The sequence below is a fragment of the Phocoena sinus genome, chromosome 3 (genome assembly GCF_008692025.1).
Source record: "Phocoena sinus isolate mPhoSin1 chromosome 3, mPhoSin1.pri, whole genome shotgun sequence".
Lineage (NCBI taxonomy): Eukaryota > Metazoa > Chordata > Mammalia > Artiodactyla > Phocoenidae > Phocoena > Phocoena sinus.
Genome location: NC_045765.1, coordinates 130,391,594 through 130,415,608, shown reverse-complemented (window position 1 = coordinate 130,415,608; position 24,015 = coordinate 130,391,594). Strand labels below are relative to the sequence as shown.

General features: G+C 38.7%; 1 protein-coding gene across 3 annotated transcripts in view; it reads right to left on the bottom strand.

The window, feature by feature from the left end:
- Positions 1–10,115: 10,115 nt before the first annotated feature.
- Positions 10,116–24,015, bottom strand: part of IL6ST (interleukin 6 signal transducer) — a 49,209-nt gene continuing 35,309 nt past the window's right edge. For 2 of the 3 annotated variants that reach the window (XR_004349195.1, XM_032626665.1), the window contains exons 13-15: positions 19,722–19,818; positions 15,970–16,051; positions 10,116–15,121 (exon numbers count right to left, since the gene is read on the bottom strand). Coding sequence is in view for 2 of the 3 variants with exons in the window: in XM_032626665.1 (XP_032482556.1) it covers positions 14,384–15,121; positions 15,970–16,051; positions 19,722–19,818 (917 nt within the window). In the remaining variant the exon portion in view is untranslated. The remainder of the gene's footprint in view (positions 15,122–15,969; positions 16,052–19,721; positions 19,819–24,015) is intronic. The other variant, XM_032626666.1, reaches the window with a different exon arrangement.

Below are 24,015 nucleotides of genomic sequence, written 5' to 3'. Positions count from 1 at the left end.
GGGGCTCAGAACTCTCACTCCTGTGAGAGAACCTCTGCAATGTAATTATTTTCCAGTTTGTGGCTTGCCCATCTGGTGGGTATGAGATTCGATTATATTGCAAAAGCTCCTCTCCTTCCATCTCATCATGCCTTCTTCTTTGTCTTTGGATGTAGAATATCTTTTTTGGTAGGTTCCAGTCTTTTTGTCGATGGTTGTTCAGCAGTTAGTGGTGATTTTGGTGTTTTTGTGAGAGGAGGGCAAATGTTAACTGTTTTGATTTTTAGACATTATACTAATATACTACTGCTAAGGCTGCCTAGGAGGTTCCAGGTCTGGGTGGACCTTGCTCCTCTCTTTACCTTGAACTTTTATTCAAATTTAACTCCCTTCTATTTTATTTCATTAATATATGTTTTAAAAAATTGGGGGGAGATCTGGGTTGGAAATTTTCTCTTTCTGATTATTTGTGTGTGACCTTGGGCAGGCTGCTCACTCTCTTCTGGTATTCTTTTTTCCCATCTTTTTCTTCTTTTCCTTCATGCTTCATCTAGTTTCAGTTGCTCACAGGGGACTGCATGCAGAGGCCTTGCACTAGCCCTTCAGAACAGAGTTCCTAGTGCCAAAGGCTGCCCTGACACTGCAGCTGGGGAACCCATGTTCTAGGTTTTTTATTTTTTTGATGTAATTCTAAATGAAATTGTGTTCTTAATTTCTTTTTCTGATAGTGTTATTACTGCATAGAAACACATCTGATTTTTTTGTATATTGATTTTGCATCCTGCAACGTTACAGAATTTGTTGATTAGTTCTAACAGTTTTTCTGTGTGTGGAGTCTTTAGGGCTTTCTCCATATAATATCATGTCATCTACAAATAGTGACAGTTTTACTTCTTTTCCAACTTGGATGCCTTTTTTTTCTTTTCCTTGCCTAATTACTCTGGCTAATACTTCCAATATTATGTTGAATAAAAGCTTCAAGTGTGGGCATCCTTGTCTTTTCCCTGATCTTGTAGAAAAAGTTTCAGCTTTCCACTGTTGGATATAATGTTAGCAGTGGACTCGTGATGTATGGCATTTATTATGTTGCGGTACCTTCCCTCTATACCTACTTTGTTGAGAGTTTTTAATCATAAATGGATGTTGAATTTTGTCAAATGCTTTTTCTGCATCTATTGAAATAATCATATGATTTTTTATCCTTCATTTCATTAATGTGGTGTATCACATTGATTTATGTATGTTGAACTATCCTTGCATCCTGGAATGAATCCAACTTGATCATGGTGTATAATCCTTTTTAAGTGTTATTGGATTTGGTTTGCTAATATTTTGTTGAGGATTTTTGCATCTATGTTTATCAGGGATATTGGCCTGTAATATTATTTTCTTGTGTCCTTGTCTTATTTTGATATCAGGCCTTGTAAAATGAGTTTGGAAATATTCCCTTCTCTTCTATTTTTTTGGAAGAGTTTCAGAAGAATTGGTATTAATTCTTCTTTGAATGTTTAATAAAATTCACCAGTGCACGGCTTCCCTGGTGGTGCAGTGGTTAAGAGTCCGCCTGCTGATGCAGGGGACACAGGTTCATGCCCTGGTCTGGGAAGATCCCACATGCCGTGGAGCAGCTGGGCTGGTGAGCCATGGCCGCTAAGCCTGCACGTCCGGAGCCTGTGCTCCACAGCGGGAGAGGCCACAACAGTGAGAGGCCCATGTACGGCAAAAAAAAAAAAGAAAAAAAAAAAATTCACCAGTGCAACCATCTTGTCCTGGGCTTTTGTTTGTTGGGTGACTTTTGTTTACTGAGTCAATAACCTTACTAGTAATCAGTTCAGACTTTCTGTTTCTTCATGATTTAGTCTTGGTAGGTTGTGTGTTTCCAGAAATTTATCAGTTTCTTGTAGGTTGTCCAATTTGTTGGTGGTGTGCTTATTGCTGTTATTGTTACAGATGAGGTAAATAACGGTTCACAGAATTATGCCAGTTTTGTCTTCCCTCAAGCCCACGCTTTTTCTAATGGGTAACCTTGCATTGTTTGTTCATTTGTCTGTGGGTCTATCTGTGTAATTGGGAAGAGTTGAACTTGGATGGGGTATAAACCTGGCTTTACTGAGAACCTGGAGAGGGTCTGGGGCAGAAGTCCCACATTTTCCTACCCCCTATCAGTGCCATTGTGCTCGATGCTCTTCACAGACAGAACCTCAGATGAGGCCTGAAGTCACAGGGCAGTGTCCTGGGGAGTTTAGGTAGTTGGCACTGGAATATAGGAAGGAGGGATAAAGGCTTCCTTTATTGATTGGGGCAGTGGTATTGACTACAATTGTCTTGAAAGTGGAAATGAGGTATTTCTCAGCTCTTTGCCATTAGCAGTTGCCTGGAGACACCCCTGTGACATTCCCTGCCTAGTCATACCCTGGAAGTCCTCCCTTGCTGTTGGACCCACCCTCCCCAGCTCATAGGTACAGCCAGAGACATGGCATGAACATGGGGCCCTGAAACCAACAAATTGGCCTCCCCAGGACAGAAATCTGCCAGTCCTAAAGAGGGAGGATGGAACCTGGTGTCTTATGACAAGCACCTAGGACCTCAGGCTTCCCTAAGTGTCTGCAGGATGTCTCTCTTTGGAGACAGTGTCAAAAGTAGGGTAGCTTTTCCTTTGCCTCCCTGGCTCATTTATCCAGATATAGCTCCTTTCTCTCTTTCCTGACCGGCTATGTGGCATCTTAAATGTCTTGTGAGCTGCTTTTGCCTTCCTGTTTTCCTCCTAGTCTAAGCCCCCTTCAGTTTTCACAAGCATCAGAGAAACTCTCCTTAACAGTTTCTCATTCCAGGCTTTACCCTCTCTTGTCCATTCCTCACTCAAGTGCTAGAATAATCTTCTCAGTCATCCCACTTGCCCAGTTGGAGAACCTGGACAACTTGCAACCTCATATGATGACAGGAAACCTGGCTCCCAGCTGGGTACATGGTCACCAAGCAGGGTGGGGTTCACCCCCAGGGTTGAGCATGTGCCTTGAATGTCTCCTTTGGCTCTGTGCACTGGGCACCTCGCTGGCCTCATCTGAGCATCAGCCCTGTCACCAAGCTCCTGTCTGTCCCACTCACTTTATTTCTTACTATTCCCTCTGTGCTATGGGAGGCCCTGGGGAGGTCTCTGACATCATGGAGTCATGACATTTCATTTTTCATGGGATCAGGAGAGAATCTGACACCTGCAGGACTGTTTGCACAAGCCCTCCTTGTTTGGAAATGGGAATGGCTTGCTTTCCATGATTCTATTGGAGAAGAGAGAAACCTGCTCCATGCTGCCTCAAATTCAGTAAAAATGTGGTGATTGGATGTTTCTATTGAACTTTCCTTAATTTAGGTCAGAGATTTTTTTTTAAATTAATTTATTTATTTACTTTTGTCTATGTTGGGTCTTCGTTGCTGGGCGCAGGCTTTCTCTAGTTGTGGAGAGCGGGGGCTACTCTTCGTTGCGGTGAGCGGGCTTCTCATTGCAGTGGCTTCTCTTGTTGCAGAGCACAGGCTCTAGGCACATGGGCTTCAGTAGTTGTGGCTCGCGGGCTCTAGAGCACAGGCTCAGTAGTTGTGGCACATGGGCTTAGTTGTTCCACGGCATGTGGGAATCTTCCTGGACCACGGCTCGAACCCATGTCCCCTGCATTGGCAGGTGGATTCTTAACCACTGCGCCACCAGGGAAGCCCCGAGGTCAGAGATTTTTGATTAGATGTCATCTTGGGCATTTCTATTTCTGTCTTGGGATTCCCTCCCCCTAGTACTTGACTGCGGGTTGTAGATCAACCTGACTGTGGCCAGGCTGAGAAAAATGGAGATGTGACAACTGGGATCCTTGATTACTTTTGGCCAAGGGCTGGAAGCAGGGCAGGTAATATCTGGATGTTGCTCAGAGAGGTTAACAAAAATTCTTTTGCCCAATTCTGCATTTAAATCATACATCACAAAAAGAATTATAGTTCAATCTGACCCCAAAACCAAGGCAACATTAATATGAGAACAGTTTGCACATACTACTCCCTCTCCTTTTCACCAGTTCATGCCCATTACTTGTTCAAAATTCCACAGAAAATTATTTTCTTCCAGGAAGGCATGCCTGATGAATACAGCTTTTTGCCTGAATAGAAAATGAGTGTTTCCCTTAAAATCATTTCCTAGAAAAGGAAGAATCCCCCAGTAGTAAATTTCTTATAAGATTTCTCATTTTACAGGTTCTCTCTCAATTACTTTGAAAATAAGTTATGTTTAGGAAAAACCCATTCATCAAAATTCACACTAGTTTAGAAAGCATGTGGAGATCACCAGGAGAATTTCCATAAAAGGAACCAAAGGCAAACCCCAAAGATTTAGCAATAAGTAACTCCTGCAGTAAGATCTCAATTTTTAATGTGTTAGATTTCATTGTAAACAAATTTTTTAAAAGACTCCTTTAAAAAACAAAATGATAAGAGGTTACATTAGAGATGATACATAGGCATTTCTAAGATAATTGGGGGAAACTGTGTTAATATTACACAAGTGGTACTTAGGGCTTGGAATGCTGTTTCCATTGGCAGCTTCATCATGCGGTGTCTCAAACAACTAGATGGGCTGAGCTCTGGAAAAATATGCTGATGATTCAAAAAGGGGAGCTTGTGATGACAAGGAAAGGTCTTGCTGTCCAAGAGAATACAAAGATTTGGATAGAATTATTTCGTAAGGTATGAGTGAAAAAAATCAATAGTCTATATTCCTATATTCTATATAGTCTGACTTAAAATATGGACTGTAGTTAGACATCTGACTATTTAATCAACATCTCTGAAATTTAAACATTCAAGGTGTCCACATTTTTTTCTTTAGGATCTTCTCATTAGAAATTGGGGTATTACTTTACATTTGGGGCTGTCTCATCGTTTAGCCAGGAGATAACTCAGAGCCTGGTGCATGGCTTGGATTTAATTGACTTTTCTGATGTGTTTTTTTTTTTTTTTTTTTTTTTTTTATGGTACGCGGGCCTCTCACTGTTGTGGCCTCTCCCGTTGCGGAGCACAGGCTCCGGACGCGCAGGCTCAGCGGCCATGGCTCACGAGCCTAGCCGCTCTGTGGCATGTGGGATCTTCCCGGACCGGGGCACGAACCCGTGTCCGCTGCATCGGCAGGCAGACTCTCAACCACTGCGCCACCAGGGAAGCCCTGATGTGTTCTTTTTTAAGGATAAGCCTGATCCTAAGCCTGTTTATTTCATCTTTCTTTCCAGACAATGACTTCTGAGGGCAGGGCTGTCTTCTTTTTCTATTAGAACCCTCCTGATCGAGTTTTTTCCTCTTGAGGTGTTGGAATGTTCACTCATTCATCTTCTCATTTTCCTTGTCTGCAGGATGATAAGATTGAATAAGCTAGTTTGTAAGGATCCATACTGGCTTTAATATTTTTCTTGAAATTAAAAAAAAATTATTTATTTTTGGCTGCGTTGGGTCTTCGTTGCTGCACACAGGCTTTCTCTAGCTGCTGTGAGCAGGAGGGCTACTCTTCGTTGCGGTGCACACGCTTCTCACTGCAGTGGCTTCTCTTGTTGTGGAGCACGGGCTCTAGGCATGCGGGCTTAAGTAGTTGCATCACACGGGCCCAGTAGTTGTGGCTTGTGGGCTCTAGAGCACAGGCTCAGTAGTTGCGGCACACGGGATTAGTTGCTCTGCGGCATGTGGGATCTTCCCGAACCAGGGCTCAAACCCGTGTCCCCTGCACTGGCAGGATTCTTAACCACTGCACCACCAGGGAAGTCCTTGAATTTTTGTTTTTTGACTCACCAAGTATATGTGTTGCTTTAAAAAAGCTTTTGCCCTTCGTGGGGGTGGAAGTGTGCTGGGGATGGGAATCAGGAGATGCTTTCATGTTGGAGGTGAAGAGAGGGCGGATTCCTAACTTGCCATGGCACTATGCAACTCTGGGTAAAATGAAATCTGAGACACATGCTAAAAATTAAAAAAAGAAAAGTTTCAATAGCAAATTAAAAAGTCTGTTCTGTCTCTTCATCCATCCAGCTCTTTCTATAAACAAGATTTATGAAGCACCTGTAAATACCAAACACTGTGCTAGGTGCCAGGGACTCGGAGATGAATAAGACAGGGACCCTGCCTCCAGGGGGTTCAGCTCCTAAGTCAGAGAGAGACAAACACTGGCCATTAGTCTGGTCTCAGGACACAGAAGGCCCTTAACTCTGCAGGGAAGGAAAGAGGAGGAGAATGGAAGGTCTCACCCAGGAGGATCTGTTTGAGGCTATTACTGGTGAGTAGGTAAGAATTTTCCAGCTGAGCTACAGACTGGGGGCAGGAGAACATTTTAGGAGAGGAAATCATATGCATGGGCTGGGAGGTAGGAAGAAACACAGTATATTCCGGAAACGAGGGAGTGTGTACCTGGAGAGGGGGCTATATGAGGCTGGAAAGAGAGGCCCAGCAGGACCAGGAAAGAAGATGGAGCCTGAAAAGCAAATGTTGGCAGTTTGGTCAGAGTAGCAGGACCTCAGCAGGCCCTTCATGCTGCCAATGCTGCCCCCTAGTGGAGCATCAGGAGATGGGCAGGAGCCGCTGGGAACCATGTTAAAGGGAAGGCCCCAGAGGTGGACAGGCTGGAAGTGGGTCCCTGCGGTCGGCAGCAGACCCGGGAAGTCTGTGGCAGAACCACCTGGGACACGTGATCTGAGCACTCAGGCAGGAAAGATGCCCTGCCCCCAGATCCTTTCGTCACCGGCTGCAGTCGCCAGATCCCACCGTTAGAGGTTCCCCCCCATCCCTGCCCCCAAATAATGAGATTGTAGGAGTTGTGTCAACATGCATTCTGCTCAGGAAAGTGTGACATCTTTACCTCTCTTTTAGGTGTTCCTATAAATGCATGTGCTGTGGGGAGGGAAGGCAGGCTTCAGAGCTAACTCAGATGAGGGCATAAGGGGAGAGATCCTGATTAAGGAACTGTACTCTGGGCTCAAGGCCCAGTTAGGACGCTTTGAAGTGGTCCGTCGGGGAGGGGGTGACCGTGAGGTGCTGGAGTAGGGAGGAAAGGACGAGGAGGGGGACAGAAACTCAGAAAGAAGTTAGCAAGGTCTGGGAAACAGAAGTGCATTCCTGTACGAGCTGGCCTTCCAGCATGCCCACCATCCAGGGTTTTGCTAAGAGTGGTTGGGTACAGTTGGTATACATGGCAGAGAATATAGGCTTTGCAGTCAGGCTGGAGTTGGAGCCCCTTCTCCTCTCTGTCAACCATAAGACCCTGAGTGAGTTGTTCAACTTTTCTGAGCCTACGAGTCTAAATGGTTCTGGTATCTACCTCTTAAGAGTTTTTCAAGGATTTAATGACCCCAAGTGAACATTCCATAGATGGTGTGCATTTGTTAACCTGTATACACCCTGCACCAGCATGGCCCCCAGTAGGTGATCAGAAATGTCTTGGGCAAGGGCCCCTCGCCGCAGCAACATGAGCAGCCAACAATTTCTAGTCACAGTTCTAAACGTGGAACTTAGATGTTCTCAGAGGTCCTTTCCTGGGCTCTGATGCCTGCTGGTAACTCAGGTGTTTCTCAGTCTAGATTGAACATTGGGCAAAATCCACACTGACTTTGACCTATAGTGAAGAGTGGCTGCCTTTTCATTCCTTTTTTGGGGGGGGTTTCTTTCATTTTAATTAATTATTTGGTTGCACCAGGTCTTAGTTGCGGCAAGCGGGCTCCTTAGTTGCAGCACGTGGGCCCCTTTGTTGTGGCAGGCGGGATCCTTAGTTGCGGGTCCCAGGCTCCTTAGTTGCAGCACTTGGGCTCCTTAGTTGTGGCACGCAAACTCTTAGTTGCGCATGCATGTGGGATCTGCTTCCCTGACCAGGGAGCGTGGAGTCTTAGCCACTGAGCCACCAGGGGAGTCCCTGCCTTTTCATTCTTTAAATGTTCCTGCAGAGTTCTTTCTGTGGTCAGAATCTCAGTGCCTTAGAGTACCTTTTTACTTAAACATTCTCTTTCAGGCCATTTATTTAAAACCATGATCCCCTTTCTGGAAGCGTACAGAACCAATTCCAGAGAAGTTGATATTAATTCATTTAAAAGCTATCACTAGTCAACAGGCTTTTTCTGACTTCAGCCAAAACTGTAGGGAAAACAAATTCCTATAAGGACAGGATCCAGGTGTGTACTTATGAGTTTTATCTTTAACCGTTAAGATTCTTCTAGCAGAGAGAGTGGCACTGACATACATACACTACCAAATGTAAAACAGATAGCTAGTGGGAAGCAGCCGCATAGCACAGGGAGATCAGCTTGGTGCTTTGTGACCACCTAGAGGGGTGGGATAGGGAGGGTGGGAGGGAGACGCAAGGGGGAGGGGATATGGGGATATCTGTATACGTATAGCTGATTTCACTTTGTTATGAAGCAGAAACTAACACAACAATGTAAAGCAATTATACTCCAATAAAGATGCTAAAAAAAAAAAAAGATTCTTCTAGCAAAGGAAGCCTGGACTGAGTCAAGGGGTGGGATCTCATTCAGTGTTTGAAGCAGTGCTCTGGGGAATAAATCACTTTTGACCGCTTGGTTAATCTGGCCACTCTATCAAAAGGACCATCCACAGCCCTAGCTGATGAGGTAGCCGGAGCGAGAAATGCTTGATCTGAGTTGTCTTCTTTTTCCCCTTTTTTGTGTGTGAGGATTCCCACTATGTATCTCACCACATTATCCTGGAAGGATTCTAATTTCAACAAATGCATAAATGTATAAATAAAAACCATTTAATGTTTTTTTAAAAATGTTCAAGAATGAGAAAAGACAATTCTAGTTATACTTTTCTGACATGTAAAATGACAAAATCAGAGTCACAAGGGATAAATGTAAAAGAACTGGGTTTTGAATGTCCAGAGATTTCTAAAACTAAGCTATGCCTTCCCATGTTTGAAACCTTTAGCAATTGGGAAAAAATAACTATAATCTAAAAAATTTTAAACTTTGAATTTAAAGGTAGGTTTTTCTCCCTCAGAGTAGATAGAACTGTTTTAAGCTGTTGAGGAACCAAGTAGCCTTTCGAAGGTCTTTCTAGGTTGGCCAGCAGCCAACCTAAAGGAGCAGCAATGGGGGCATGGGCTGTTGACCTGGGGTCACTCACTACCTGCTTCCCTCTGCTTCTCCACACTTCTCTTTCCACCTCAGGTCTCTTTTTCTCCTTCTCTCCTGTACTCTATTAAGTAACCAGAGCATGTTTAACTAGACTTAAACATCTATGTAAGAGCACAGTTTGTTGTCCTCTTCTTTATATTTTGAAAGCATGGAAGGAATGTTTTATATTAATTTAAAAAGAAAAAAGTTTAAACCAGAAGTTAAAATTGTTTCTCTGTCTCTGGGCTAGGGAAACTGAATGCCGAGGGAACTCTGTAATCTTTTTGCAGTAGGATGGATTGGATCCATAATATAAATTAGCGTAAGACAAGAGGTAACACAAAGAAGTCAGGCTGAGCCTGTGAGAGCCACAGCCAAAGATTTTAAACAAACACATAGCCCAAAGCCAAGACGCTATTTCTACAACCTTTAGTATATATGTGAAGGGATGAAGTTAACTTGTGTGTTTGTGGATTTTTCATTTACTGCATATTTAAGATAAAATCACAATGTGAAGACACAAATCTAGTAGTTCAGATTTCCTTCCAGGTGGAACTGTTACTTTCATACACTACTACTCAGCAACCTCAGGGGGCAGCAGTGGGATGCTATGGATCAATCCGCTTCGTGCCTCACTGTGACAAGACTCTAGTAGAGTGTGGGCACAGACAGGCCACAGGATGGCACAGCACCTCTGTACTTGGTTGGTCCCCTGGCAACCCAGTTAAAAAATATCCATTGGGAGGTAAGATGCTGGGATTCCAGAAATCATCTTAGTAAATCCAGAAAAATGGTAAATGAATTTGCCACCTCCAAGTCTGTATTTATTAAGGCCGAGATAGGGTATTGATTTTCTTCTAAACCCTATCCATTATGCTAAATGAGCATTTAAAAAGCCACAGAACCCTCAAAAAGCACCTAGTTTACACAAAGGCCCAACACGTATAAATACTGTTACCTTAAACATTATGTTTAATGACATCTGGTAGTGACCACACCCAGAAAAAAACTGAGTTAAGAATTTATTAAATTTACTTAAAGGATGCAAGCTGATATATAAGAGAACATTTAGAGTTATGTCAACATAAAAACAATAGCTGTGGTTACAAGTTGCTCATGCAATTCACTGTGCAAAAGTGAAAATACATACAATAGTCTTTCTAGACAAGCCTTCTATATGAAGTTAGATTAGGTCGGGGTAGAAGAGCAAGTGAACTTAAAAGGATTGCACTTACAATTAAATGGGACATAGGGTATAAATAGGAGACATACCTAATGCTGCTCACTGTACTGTAGTACTAGCAAATTGCACACTTATTTTTAGAGTATACTATTCTATATATATATATATATATATATATATATATATATATATATATATATATATACTAAGACTAAAGAATTTTCAAATATCCACCTTTAAACTATCCCTTTATTTCTGACACATCACATTTTGATATTCATGTAACAGCATCTGAAGCATGTAGTTATCATTCTCAAAGCTTATGTTTAAGGGATAAAAGGTCTGTAACATCTATCACCATTGGCCTTAAATTCATTTTCATCATGATCTATCAACTTTAAAGAACTGTGTAATGAAGTTTAACCCGTTTTAAGGAACTGACTACAAAAAGCCTTATTAAAAAATTTAGAAATAGGTAACAAAAGAGCTCATCCAGAGCTGCCTTTTTATTTTTAATGCAATGTATATTAGAATATCGTGGGGATACACATACAAGTAGTATATACAATGAAAAAAAATAGATTAACCCAAAAGATATACATTTAGCTTTGGAAAGTTTTGTTTTGACATACATCTAAATTCTGTTTATAAATAGCCTGAAAAGGAACGGCTACCAAGGACCAGTTTATAGAATTAGGCTGTAAGTTTGCTAGTTTAAAATTTCTTAAACCTAAATATCTTGCCATTTTATGGCTTCATATTCTTTTAATTTACAAACGTGCAAAGAAATTTTTAAAGTAATCTTACCTGGGCAATAGAATCTAACACGACCTCCAACAGAAAGCTATCCCAATATTTTTAAACAATTGAACTTTAAGTTTTATGTAGCTTATTATTTTGACATTTTACCCATTTCAACAAAAAAACTACTGAAACAGAAATGTATGGTATAGAAATTTGTTCCTAACACCAAAGAGAGGAGGAGGTTGGTGTGGAATATAACGGAATAGACTAGGAAGAGTTCTCCTACTTAATTTATAGTTGGTCAGTACATGCCAGTTAACAGAAATATTTTAGGGAATTCTACTATATAGTTATTCTATTTCTAAATTTATGTCATGATTTTAACTAAACTATGTGAGTAGAAAAAAGACATCTTTTAAATTTGATTTCTATTTATAGTGCTATTTTAGATGTTCCACTTTAAATTTGACTTTTCATAAATATATGTTTTAAAAGTATATTTCAACTTCATTAACCCTAAACTTCACAATAAACTAGGGTCTTGGATGACTTCGTGCGTAAAAAAAAAAATCTCTTATCAAAGAAAAAGGTTGAAATTAAACAAACAACTAGGCACAGAACAGATGTGAACACAAAACATGTGAATGATTCTGCTTTTTCCCTTGCTTCTGCTCACATGCTGGGTATGTTCCCTAGTGCTGAATGATCCATGTTAAAAAAGAATTAAACTTTTAGATTTTAGTGGGTTTGAAGTCTGATAGTTTTCCAACAGTTATTTAGCCTCATGCCTTTATGAAGGATGAGGGTAGGATACCAAAGACACCAGTAACAATCAAATTACAGTAACAACACATGTAACATATGCTTATTTTTTTTTTAATCTTGCAAGAGGGCAACTGCATCAAATTTTTGGATACTATATATTTAATGAGTAGTTTATCCACTATCTTAAACATAGTCTAATTTTCACATAAATTAACTGGATTTGTTTCTGGGCCTACCTAAAATATAATTTACATATATCAAGACAGATTATTCTAAGACATGCCTTATGAAAGTAATTTTGTACTTAAGTTTCATGATTGCTTTTCTTTTTTGGGGCAAAGATGTATATTACATAAATATATTTATTTCCTGAATGAATTTTTGCACAGTAACTATATCCATTTAATATGCCTAAAGTGCTTTTGTGGCTGGGGGGCATTCACTCACTGCACCATGTTCTATACAAGTTTCAACATACAAATTTGCTTATATGATGTCCTTTCTTAAATAACTATTTGTTCTGATTCCCAGAGATCATGAGTTCACATTTTATAACTGCCCACCTCCCATGTACAATCTCCACACTAAAATGTTCTCCACAACACTGCTATTTGTTAGGAGGAAGGTTAGAGCTAAACATGGTTATAACAACATGACTACTTATTTTGAGGAAATGAAAAATGTAATAGATATAAATTTGTTGACATTTAGCAAGATAAATCTTGTCCTGATTTGGACCAGCCTTTGATGACCAACTTAAATGGTGGTAATGCTTATTACCTTGTAGTGTGTAGTGTGTGTGAGTTTGGGGTCTCTCTGTTCCAACTTGACCTGTCTGTGCCTAATTTTCCTCATCTACTACTAATTCTGACATTCTACCAATCTCATGTTGGTTTTGCCTAAAGTAGAACAGGATATATCAGAATAAAGCATCTGCTCTGTCTCGCAAAGACCATATATGAGAAAGAACTCTGAAAAGTATCAGGCAAGAATACAAGGGATAAAGCATAACAGCAAGTCTAATGTGAACAATATTGAGAGAGTAATGAGTTGAGTTACATCTCAACTGTAAATGTGTACTAATTTTTCTCAGCCTTTTATTCTTCAATAACCTCTACAAACTATTTTAAGTTGGCTTGGTTTCTGTAAATTAAATATGACAGAAAAACAACACAAACTTACTTGACAGCAGTAGTCAACCACATGACAATTTCTTCTTACTTACTCAGCTCCTAGTTTTTAGCCCCTGCCTCCTTGTCAAACGTGGTGGGTAGGGAATAACATAAATGCGAAAGTGAGTTTAGTGCTAAACTCTGGAAGCCCAACTCACTTTTCCCCTTAAGAACAGAACATGTGGGAAGAGGTTTAAAATATTCCTAAATCATCATGTAGAACTAAGTTCCACCTACCTCAGAACTGGCAGACATTAAAATACTATCTCTTCATTAAGTGCCTCTACAATAAGGATATTTGCCAACTGTGATATTTCCTAAGATCAATATGTACATTTTTGGGGTGGTGCTTTGTTTGTTTTGGTGAGTATTGCCCAAGCCTTCTAAGTTATTAGTCTGCTTCAAACACCTACTAGAAAGAAAGAAAAAACTCAGTCTTGGCCTACTTAAAAAACAAAGCATATTGAATCAAAACACATTTTAAGGTGCAGACATACTGTATAAAGTGCTTCATCAACCAAATTCTCTGACGTCTTAACAAGAAGGGTCAATAATGTTTACATACATGTATAGAAAAATGTTAACAATTTAAGCCTTTATAAATGACAAAGGATTTTTTAAATGTTTAAGATAGTTCGTCACATTCATTCCTAGCTCTTATCTGGACCCTCTGCTGAGTTTGTGAAATGGATCTTCGGAGATTGTCAATAGTGATAGAAAGCAAATGTTTGAAAATTTACTTAACTGTCTAATATTAAAAAATTAATATTTTTAGTTTGCCAAGTTAAAACTCCAGAATTCCTTTTCTCCAGTAACTGGCAGCATCATTACCAATGGACGAGAACTAATATATGTTGGTATGATTATAAATAAGCCCAATTTTTTTCTTTTTTTTTTGTCAGACAACAAAAGCTGGGCTCATATTAGTTGTACCATCTGGACTCTTTTAAAATTATGTTGTCACTTGAAGTAGAGGGTCTAGATCTTGCTCCCCTAATTTTTATGCTAATTCTCCCCAAGATTCGATATTTGATGACTATTCTCGTTAAAAATCAGTATAACTGTGCTAAGTTTACCACTGCTTTTAATTTAAATACCCTCTGTTTTCTAGATAGCAAAACAAAAAGTTTCACTTTATAAATTTAAGACAAGCTTTGTTTTTCTTCAGTGCAAACATCCTGAAACAGCACAAAGTCATTCAGCTATTTGGAGGATGAAGTCAGTTTATGTAGTGCTTTAAGTCAAATCCCAGATATTCTGGAATGGAAACAGCCCACATGGGAGGACAGTACCTTCTTGTCCTTAATGGCAAATGATCATCTTCAGTGAGTGAAGAGCTGAAATCACAGATAAAATACTTTTAGCTTTACTTTACAGGTACTTCCAAAGTTGTAACAGGAGTTAGTCCGTCACTGAGGCATGTAGCCACCTCGTCTTACAGTCTGTGGTAAGTAACTTTTAGGCATTCCTTCATCAATTGTAGCCTCCATCCCAACTGTTTCAAATCTCTCTACTTGTCCCTCGGTGCCTGGACCAAAAGCATCTGCTGCAGGAACTTCCTGAAACATTTTCATCTGCCCAGATCCATAGGGCTGTGAAATATGATCTGAAATCTGTTGCTGTTTAAGTCTAACAAAATCTCCTTCATTGACTGATGAAACTTGCTTTGACCTTTCAAAATGCGAAATATCTCGACTGGTTTCATGTTGACTGCAGTTCTGTTTGAAATACTGTTGCCTGGGCAAAATGCTGTCACTGCCATCTACATTATCTACCAGCTGTAGATCTTCTGGCCGTTCTTCAGAATCTAACAAGGGCTGGGTGGACTCGGATCTTGAGAACACTTGGACCGATGGCACCTGGTGTCTGTAGCCACTATGTACCACAGTGGAATACTGGACAGTACTCGAAGTGTTCTGTGCAGATTCATTTTCATCACTGCTAGAAATGCTTGGCCTAGAAGATGACATGCATGAAGACCCTCCAATACCACTGCTGTGTCCTTCAGTATTAATTTTTTCCTTCTTGAATAGGTCCAATGATTTTAGATCTTCTGGGAAAGGCTTTTTGTCATTTGCTTCTATTTCCACAACACTTACATCAGTGAAATTGCCATCCGGATACATTTGATCTTTTGAATTAAAATGCTAAGAAAGAGAGAAAATGAATTATTACCTATGGTGCATGTTCATTTAGAAACTCTGAAATAATTACATATGACATATTAGTTAAAGCCACAGAGTAATGAATCTCTGAAACTTCTCAGTAACTTTTAATGGTGCAGAGATAATCTATATCACTAATTAAATCACGTGAATCACGGATATTGTGAAATGATTCTAAAAAGTATGAATTAGACTGTATTTCCTCAGAATTCTAAGTCAATATTGTTGGTGTTACATTTTGATAAACTTAAAGGTCTAGAAATAAAATTTCATATTTCATGCCTAGTCTGGGCAGCCTAGGATTAATTGGATAGAAAAATGAGGAAAACATTAAATCAAACTCAAATGACTGAAGTTTCATAGGATATACATTTCAATCTGCTAATCTAAAATTAAAGGACTGTCAGAAGATAATAAGTACAAATCATTCCCCCGTTAGGGAAGTTCAAGGAATTTACTGTAGGTTTCCAGAAGCCATTTAATCATGTTAAAATGATAGATTTAAATTTTTATTTTAATATATAATCTAAAATGCTTGCCTTACAACAGAATTATCACACAGCAGCATTAAAACATAGGTTTTCAACTTACAAGTTCAATCAAATATTTTTAATGTATACTAAATAGAATTGGGAATATAAGGACAAATATGCTATGTGATAATAAACTCCTAGAATACATAAGTATTATTTTAAATTTTGACTAAAATTCTCATTTATGTACTATTTTCATCTACTTTTCGATTCAGTCTGATTATCTTTTGCTTGAACTCTACAATATATCGTAATATGCTTGTGTATTACAAGTAAGTCAGAAATATTTTCTCTTACCCTTGGAGGTGTGTGAGGTGACCACTGGGCAATATGACTCTTTGAAGGATCTGGAACATTAGGCCAGATGTGTTTTTTAATTCTGGAGAGAAAAGAAATAACGCATATGTAGAACCACATGTTAATAAACAATGAATAGTCCCTATTTCTAAACATTATCATCCAAGAATCTTAAGAATCAAACCAATTAAATAAACGAAAAATACCTACTGTATCCCGAAGCTAACAAAAACGTTATTTTTCTTGTAACCAATAGAAAAAGAAATACTGTTGAAAATGCATGAGGATCTTTATCCTTAAAGAAAAAGTGTTTGTTTATAAGACTAAAGCTGATAATCAGTATTCAATTTTTTAAAATCTCTGGAATTAAATTCTGCAATAAAAACCACTTAAAGGGCTTCCCTGGTGGTGCAGCGGTTATGGATCTGCCTGCCACTGCAGGGGACACGGGTTTGAGCCCTGGTCTGAGAAGATCCCACATGCTGTGGAGCAACTAAATCAGTGTGCCACAACTACAGAGCCTGTGCTCTAGAGCCCAAGAGCCACAACTACTGAGCCCGCGTGCCACAACGACTGAAGTCTGTGCGCCTAGAGCCCATGCTCCACAACGAGAAGCCACCACAATGAGAAGTCCATGCATTGCAATGAAGAGTAGCCCCTGCTCGCAACTAGAGAAAGCCTGTGCGCAGCAACGAAGACCCAACGCATCCAAAAATAAATAAAATAAATTAAAACAAACAACAACACTTAAAAACTTTAGCCAGGGTCACAAAAAACTGTGGTATACCTTCTCTCCCCAAAACAAAACCCCCAAAATGTTCAATTTTCACATTGGTACAAGATAAAATAAATTTGATTTTTCACAAGGAAGAAAAGGCTAACAATGAATTCAGGATATCCCCCATCATAAAAAATCTATTTAAATATGTTTACCTTAATACAGTCCCTAGCCCAACATTAGAGGTCCATAGTGTACATAGGTACACAGGAAATGAGTCATCTTGAGAATAAGTTCAAATAAAGATGAGTAATAAGATCCTAACAGACTGTCCTGCAGGAACAACTATGAAATCTGGACATAACATAAAAAGCAATAACATTAACAACCTAAATGAACTGACCAACCAAAAAAAAAAAAAAAATGGATGAATCCCTTGTAAGAGACCAATTACCAAAACAGATTGAAAAAGAAAACTTCAATAGCCCCTATACTTGTGAGAAATTCAATTTTTAATTAAAAAAAAATCTCCCCACAAAGAAAACAGCAGGCCCAGATGGCTTCATTTGTGAATTCTATCAAACATTTAAAGAGGAAATAATACCAACCCTACACACTCTTCCAGAAAATAGAGGTAATATGTCCTGAGGCCATTCATTTTATGAGATAATTAGTATTACCCTGAATCCAAAACTACATAATGACACCACAAAAAGGACAAACCAATATCACTCATGAACATAAAAATACAAAAATTAACACACCGAATCTAGCAAAATCCAAGGAATGCAAGGTATAACACCTGAAAATCAATGAATAAAATTCATATTTAAGAAAGAAAGGAGAAAAATCATAAGCTCATCTCAACAGATGCAGAAAAAGCATTTGACAACATTCAATATCCATTCATGACAAAAACTCTTAGCAAAACATAAATATAAGAACTTCCTCAACTTATAGCTAATATAACATGCAATGGTGTAGGCTGAACGTTTTTTCGCCTAAGATTGGGAATAATGGAAAGATGTTGGCTCTTACCACTTCTATTCAACATAGTACTGAAGGTCTTAGCCAGTACAATGATGAAAAGAACTAAAAGTATAAAGACTGGAATCTTTACTTGCAGGCAGCATGACTGTGCATGTTGAAAATCCAAAAAGTGACTAAATTAATTTATGAAGATCTCAGTATACAAGACCAATATATTTACAAGATCAATTGCACTTTTCAATATACTAGCAATGAACAATTAGAAAGTAAAAAATTTGAAATTCTATTTATAATAGCACACAGAAAAAAAACACTTAGGAAGGAATAAATTTAACACAAGATGTGCAAGGCCTGAACTACAAAACATTGCAAAAGGAACCAAGATAAGTATAGAGATATACCACGTTCACGTACTGAAAGATTTATTTGACTCATGAACATGTGAACTCATGTTCAGATTGCATTTTACCCTAAACTGATGGACAGATTCAATAAAATTCCAATAAAAATTCTAACAGATTTTTAAAGGAAATTTATAAGCTGATATTAAAATTTATATGAAAAGGCAAAGAACCTAGCAAAAATAATTTTGAAAAAAAATATAGGAGGAATGCTACCACCTGGTCTCAAAACTTACTATAGAGCTATAATAAATCAAGACCACGTGTTATCAGGATGAATAGACATATAGAACAATGGAACAGGATTGAGAGTCCACAAATAGATCCAGACTTATATGGATAATTGATTTTGGCAAAGGTTCAAGATAATTCAATAGGAAAACATAGCCTTTTCAATAAATGATGCTGGGAATGACTAGATATCTATGGAAAAAAACTTTGACCCTGACTTCACAACATGCACAAAAATTTATTCTAAATAGATCACAGCACAGAGCTAAAATGATTAAACTTCTAGAGGAAAATATAGGAGAACATATTTGTGACACTGGGTTAGGCAAAGATTTCTTAAACAGGGCATAAAAAGCAAGAACCATTAAAAAAAAACCCTGATAAAATGGACTTGACCAAAATTAAACTTTTGCTTTTCTAAAGTCACAGTTAAGAGAATAAAAAGGCAAGCCACAGTTCAGAATTTGCAAAACATATATTTGACAAAAAGTTTGTAACCAGATATATAAAGAACTCTTAAACCTCAATATTAACAAGACAAATCACCCAATTTAAAAATGGGCAAAAGATTTCAAAAGACACACCACAAAAGAAGACGTATAGGTAGCACATGAAAAGATCTATTACTAGTTATCATGGAAACAGAAGTTAAAACCACAATGAGATAGCACTACAAACCCATGAGAAAGAATAGCTAAAATTAAAAACCTTGTCAGTACCAAGAATTGAGGATGATATGGAACAAATGGAACGCTCACATTGCTCTTGGGAATACAAGATGGTACAAACACTTTGGAAAACAGCTTCTTATAAAGTTAAATATGCACTTACCGTATGACCCAGCAATCTCACTACTAAGTATTTACTCAAGATAAATGATAATATATCGTCACACAAAGATCTGTATGTGAATGTTCGTAACAACACATACATATTTTAGCTATTCATAATAGCCAAAAATCAAAGAAACAACCTAAACTTTCATAATAGGTGTACGGGTAAACAAATTTGGTATCTCTACACTATAGAATACTATTCAGCAATAAAAAGAAAAATATTAATATATGCAACATGGATGAATCTCAAAAATATGTCAAGTGAAAGACATCAAACACAAAAAATTACATGTTGTTTGATTCCATATATGTGAAATCCCAGAAAAGGTAAAACTGCAACCAGAGAAAGTAGATCAGTGATTGCTGTGGCCAGGGGCTGAGGGAGAGGACAGAGTACAAAACAGAATGAAGAAACTTTTTAGAGTGATGGAAATGTTCTCTATCTTGAGTGTGGTGGTAGTTATACATCTATATACAGTTACAAAAATTCATTAAACTGTACACTTAAGATGGATGAATTTCATTGCATGTAATAAAGGTGGGGGAAAAGGCAAAAATATAAATACGGGTACTTACAGGTCTCGCTTATTAAAGCAGAATAATACTCCCAAAAGGGTTGTCAATAGGAATGCTAAGCAAACAGGTACAACAATAGCTTCAATTTCTCCTTGAGCTAAAGAAAAAGAAAGGGGAAAGAAAGAAAATAACTGTTGACACATATGCTAAAGAGAAATAATGCAACTTCCCAACCAGATTACTGTTGAAAAGATGAAATGCCATCCTAATATTTTTTTACAACCTTTTCAAACTTAAAGGTGTTTCTCTCCCCCCTCCCTTCCCCCTTGGTAAATCATATCCTAGCTACTTACACCTTACACAGTAACCTGACCACACAGTATGCATAAAATATATGTTGGCTGGGGGAATAAATTGATTAGTTCAGTTTATTGGATAGATAATCTATCTACCTAGTAAGAGCTTTCAAACCTATTTATTACATTTATGGTCTGCACTCAGCAGAATCTTAGCAAAAGCTCATCTCTGAGTTCTAGAACTAATGGGTAGAATTGGAAAAGATTTTCTTTTTTAAAATTAATTAATTTTTGGCTGCAACGGGTCTTTGTTGTTGTGTGCTAGCTTTCTCTAGTTGCTGCAAGCAGGGGCTGCTCTTTGTTGCGGTGCACAGGCTTCTCATTGTGGTGCCTTCTCCTGTTGCAGAGCACGGGCTCTAGGCATGCGGGCTTCAGTAGTTGTGGCACGCGGGCTCTAGAGCGCAGGCTCAGTAGCTGTGGCGCACGGGCTTTGTTGCTCCGCAGCATGTGGGATCTTCCTGGACCAGGGATCTAACCTGTGTCCCCTGCATTGGCAGGTGGATTCCTAACCACTGCACCACCAGGGAAGTCCCTGGAAAAGCTTTAAACAATCTCAATAATTGCACTATAAATGTAATCTTCTATAAGGAATAAAAATGTAAAATTCAGGCAAAATTTTTAATAGTTATTTACTATTTTCAAAAAGATGATAAATCTGACATAGGGCTAAGAATTTTAGGAGAATCTTAACAGGCACAAGGAGTGGCAGAAGTAGGAATAATATCATCTAAAATGCAGCAAGCCTGAGATTCCTAAATACCACATGAATCCCTATCTGCAATGAAAACTACAATGAGGTGTCACCTCACGCCAGTCAGAATGGCCATTATCAAAAATGTAGAAACAGTAAATGCTGGACAGGGTGTGGTGAAAAGGGAACCCTCCTGAACTGTTGGTGGGAATGTAAATTGATACAACCAATATGGAAAACAGTATGGGGGTTCCTTAAAAAACTAAAAATATAACTACCATATGACCCAGCAATCCCACTACTGGACATATACCCTGAGAAAACTGTAATTCAAAAAGAGACATGTACCACAATGTTCACTGCAGCACTATTTACAATAGCCAGGACATGGAAGCAACCTAAATGTCCACTGACAGATGAATGGATAAAGAAGATGTGGCACATATATACAATGGAATATTACTCAGCCATAAAAAGAAATGAAACTGAGTTATTTGTAGTGAGGTGGATGGACCTAGAGTCTGTCATACAGAGTGAAATAAGTCAGAAAGAGAAAAACAAATACTGGATGCCAATGCATATATACGGAATCTTAAAAAAAAAAAAAGGTACTGATAAACCTAGTTGCATGGCAGGAATAAAGAGGTAGACATAGAAAATGGATTTGAGGACATGGGGTGGGAGGGCGAAGCTGGGGTGAAGTGAGAGTAGCATCGACATATATACACTACTGAACGTAAAACAGTTGGCTGGTGGGAAGCAGCCGCATAGCACAGGGAGATCAGCTCAGTGCTCTGCAATGACCTAGAGGGGTGGGATAGGGAGGAGGGGAGGGAGGCTCAAGAGGGAGGGGATGTGGGGACAAGTATATGCATGTGGCTGATTCGTTTTGTTGTGCAACAGAAACTAACACAGTATTGTGAAGCAATTATACTGCAATAAAGATGTATAAAAAAATAAAAGAGGACTTATTAATCAAATGAATCACTAGTTGGGACAATTTATATTAGAGATTTTTTTAATGATTTACCTATGGTTGTTTCTGGTTAACTCCTCCAGCCCCCTGTAACTAGTCTTTTACAGGAAAAAGTAGTATCAAAGTAGTACTACAGTAATACAGTATTCACTTGGTCTTATCTTTCCACCACACGTATCCCTTTGTAAGTAACTTTACCTCCTACAAAGCATGATAGGAACCAAGAAATCAGATAAAGTCTCAGGAATAAACTATAGGTTGGAAAATATTAATTCCTGAATGCTAAGGTTCTCATACATATGCCAAATCAAATTCAGGAAGATCCTCTCCTTTATTGGTGCTGAACTTCTGCTTACTATGTTTTCATTCCTTGGGCCTTTGCTCATGTTGAACTAAGATGCCTTCTTCTTCCTATCTGTCCACATCTTAACTTCAAGGCTCAAGTATTGTCTTCCCCACAAAATCTTCGAAGGTAAAACTCCCCACTTCAGATATCTTTAAATTCCTGCTCTATTTACTATCTACATGGCTCAAATGTCTCTCTGTTTGTTTTGTTTACTTGTACCATATTTCTTCAACTAAGCTATATGGTCCTTGGGAGCAAATTCCATGCCATGTGAAGTAGCCATAATGAATCCATACAACAATAGATAGGCCAGAGGAAAAAGCAGATGATGAAGTAATAAGTATGATTTCGTTTTTGGAAAAAAATGTATGCACAGAAAAGACTAGGATATATAAATATGTTGAGATTATTTTGGATGAGGGATCAGGAGTGGTTTTTCTTCCTCTTTGTATTTTACTGTATAGTCTAAATTCCTTATAATGAACACTATTTTTATAATCAGGATAATATTTTTAAAGTTTATTATTACTATTTTTTAAAGATCATGACACAAAGTTTTATTTCAAATATTACAGGTATCCCCCCACTTTTGGAAAGTTCACATTATGCCACTTCACTTTCAGGAAAGACCTACATCAGTATACTACAAGCTTTTTTCATAAATTACATTAATGTCTGTTTTTTTTTTTAATTAATTTATTTTTGCTGGGTTGGGTCTTCGTTTCTGTGCGAGGGCTTTCTTTAGTCGTGGCAAGCGGGGGGCCACTCTTCATCACGGTGCGCAGGCCTCTCACTATCGCGGCCTTTCTTGTTGCGGAGCACAGGCTCCAGACGCGCAGGCTCAGTAGGTGTGGCTCACGGGCCCAGCCGCTCCGCGGCATGTGGGATCTTCCCAGACCGGGGCACGAACCCGTGTCCCCTGCATCGGCAGGCGGACTCTCAACCACTGCGCCACCAGGGAAGCCCTAATGTCTGTTTTTGCTAACAGAAATAAATTTATGAAAAAAGCTTGTTAGTGTACTAACATAGGTCTTTCGTGAAAGTGAAGTGGCATAATGTGAACTTTCCAAAAGTGGGGAATACTCTTTGCTCTACACCACTTTGGCTTATGAAAGGTTTCATAGGAATGCTCTACTTTTGGATGGTGGGGGAAACCTGTATTTGTTACATATATATTCTACAAACATGTCACCACAAATCTTATCCCATAGCCTATATTTATTGTTGGCCATCACAGCAAAGCTCAGGATCTTTTAATATCCATCTTATGTAGTCACTTATCTACTTATTTGCTCTCTCAGCAATCATTCAACCAATGAGGAATATGGTTGAATGATTTATTTATTTATATGATAAACAGCTTATTATTTATCACTCACTGTCGGTGCTTGGGTGTGGGTGTTACAAATACAATTACAATAAAATAAGGTAATTTCTATAATGATTCAAAATGTAGTAGATACAGGAAAGAATGCAGTTTAAGTCTGCTTTAGGGAGGCTACAGGAATAGCCAAAACAAGAAAAGGTATAGGGCCACATACTGGGAAAAGACAAAAGGGTGGGGAAAATGACGAGAAGTTTAGGGTCAAAGAAAGAGATTATGAAAGCACATGCACAAGCAGTAATTAGAAGGCATGATCTACTGGACCTGATACTTGGTTTATGTAAGTGAAAAAGATATGAAGAAACTTACTACAATTGCACCTAAATTTCTGGCTTTGGCAAAGAGTTGTGGCATGGAACAAAGAAGGAAAAATGTATTTCAGAAGGGAAGAGAGGATGGCTGAAGTCATAGGCAGGGAATTTGAATAGGCAAATCAGAAAACAGTGCCAAGAACAGAGCTCTGGAGAATATAGAGCATTTAAAAGAGATCAAGAAAAAAATACCAGACAGGGAGGAGACTCAGGAGAGTGCTGTTAGAAAAACAAACGAAGGGAAGAGACAGTTTCAAGGATGAACAGGCCAACAGGGTCAAATGCTGGGA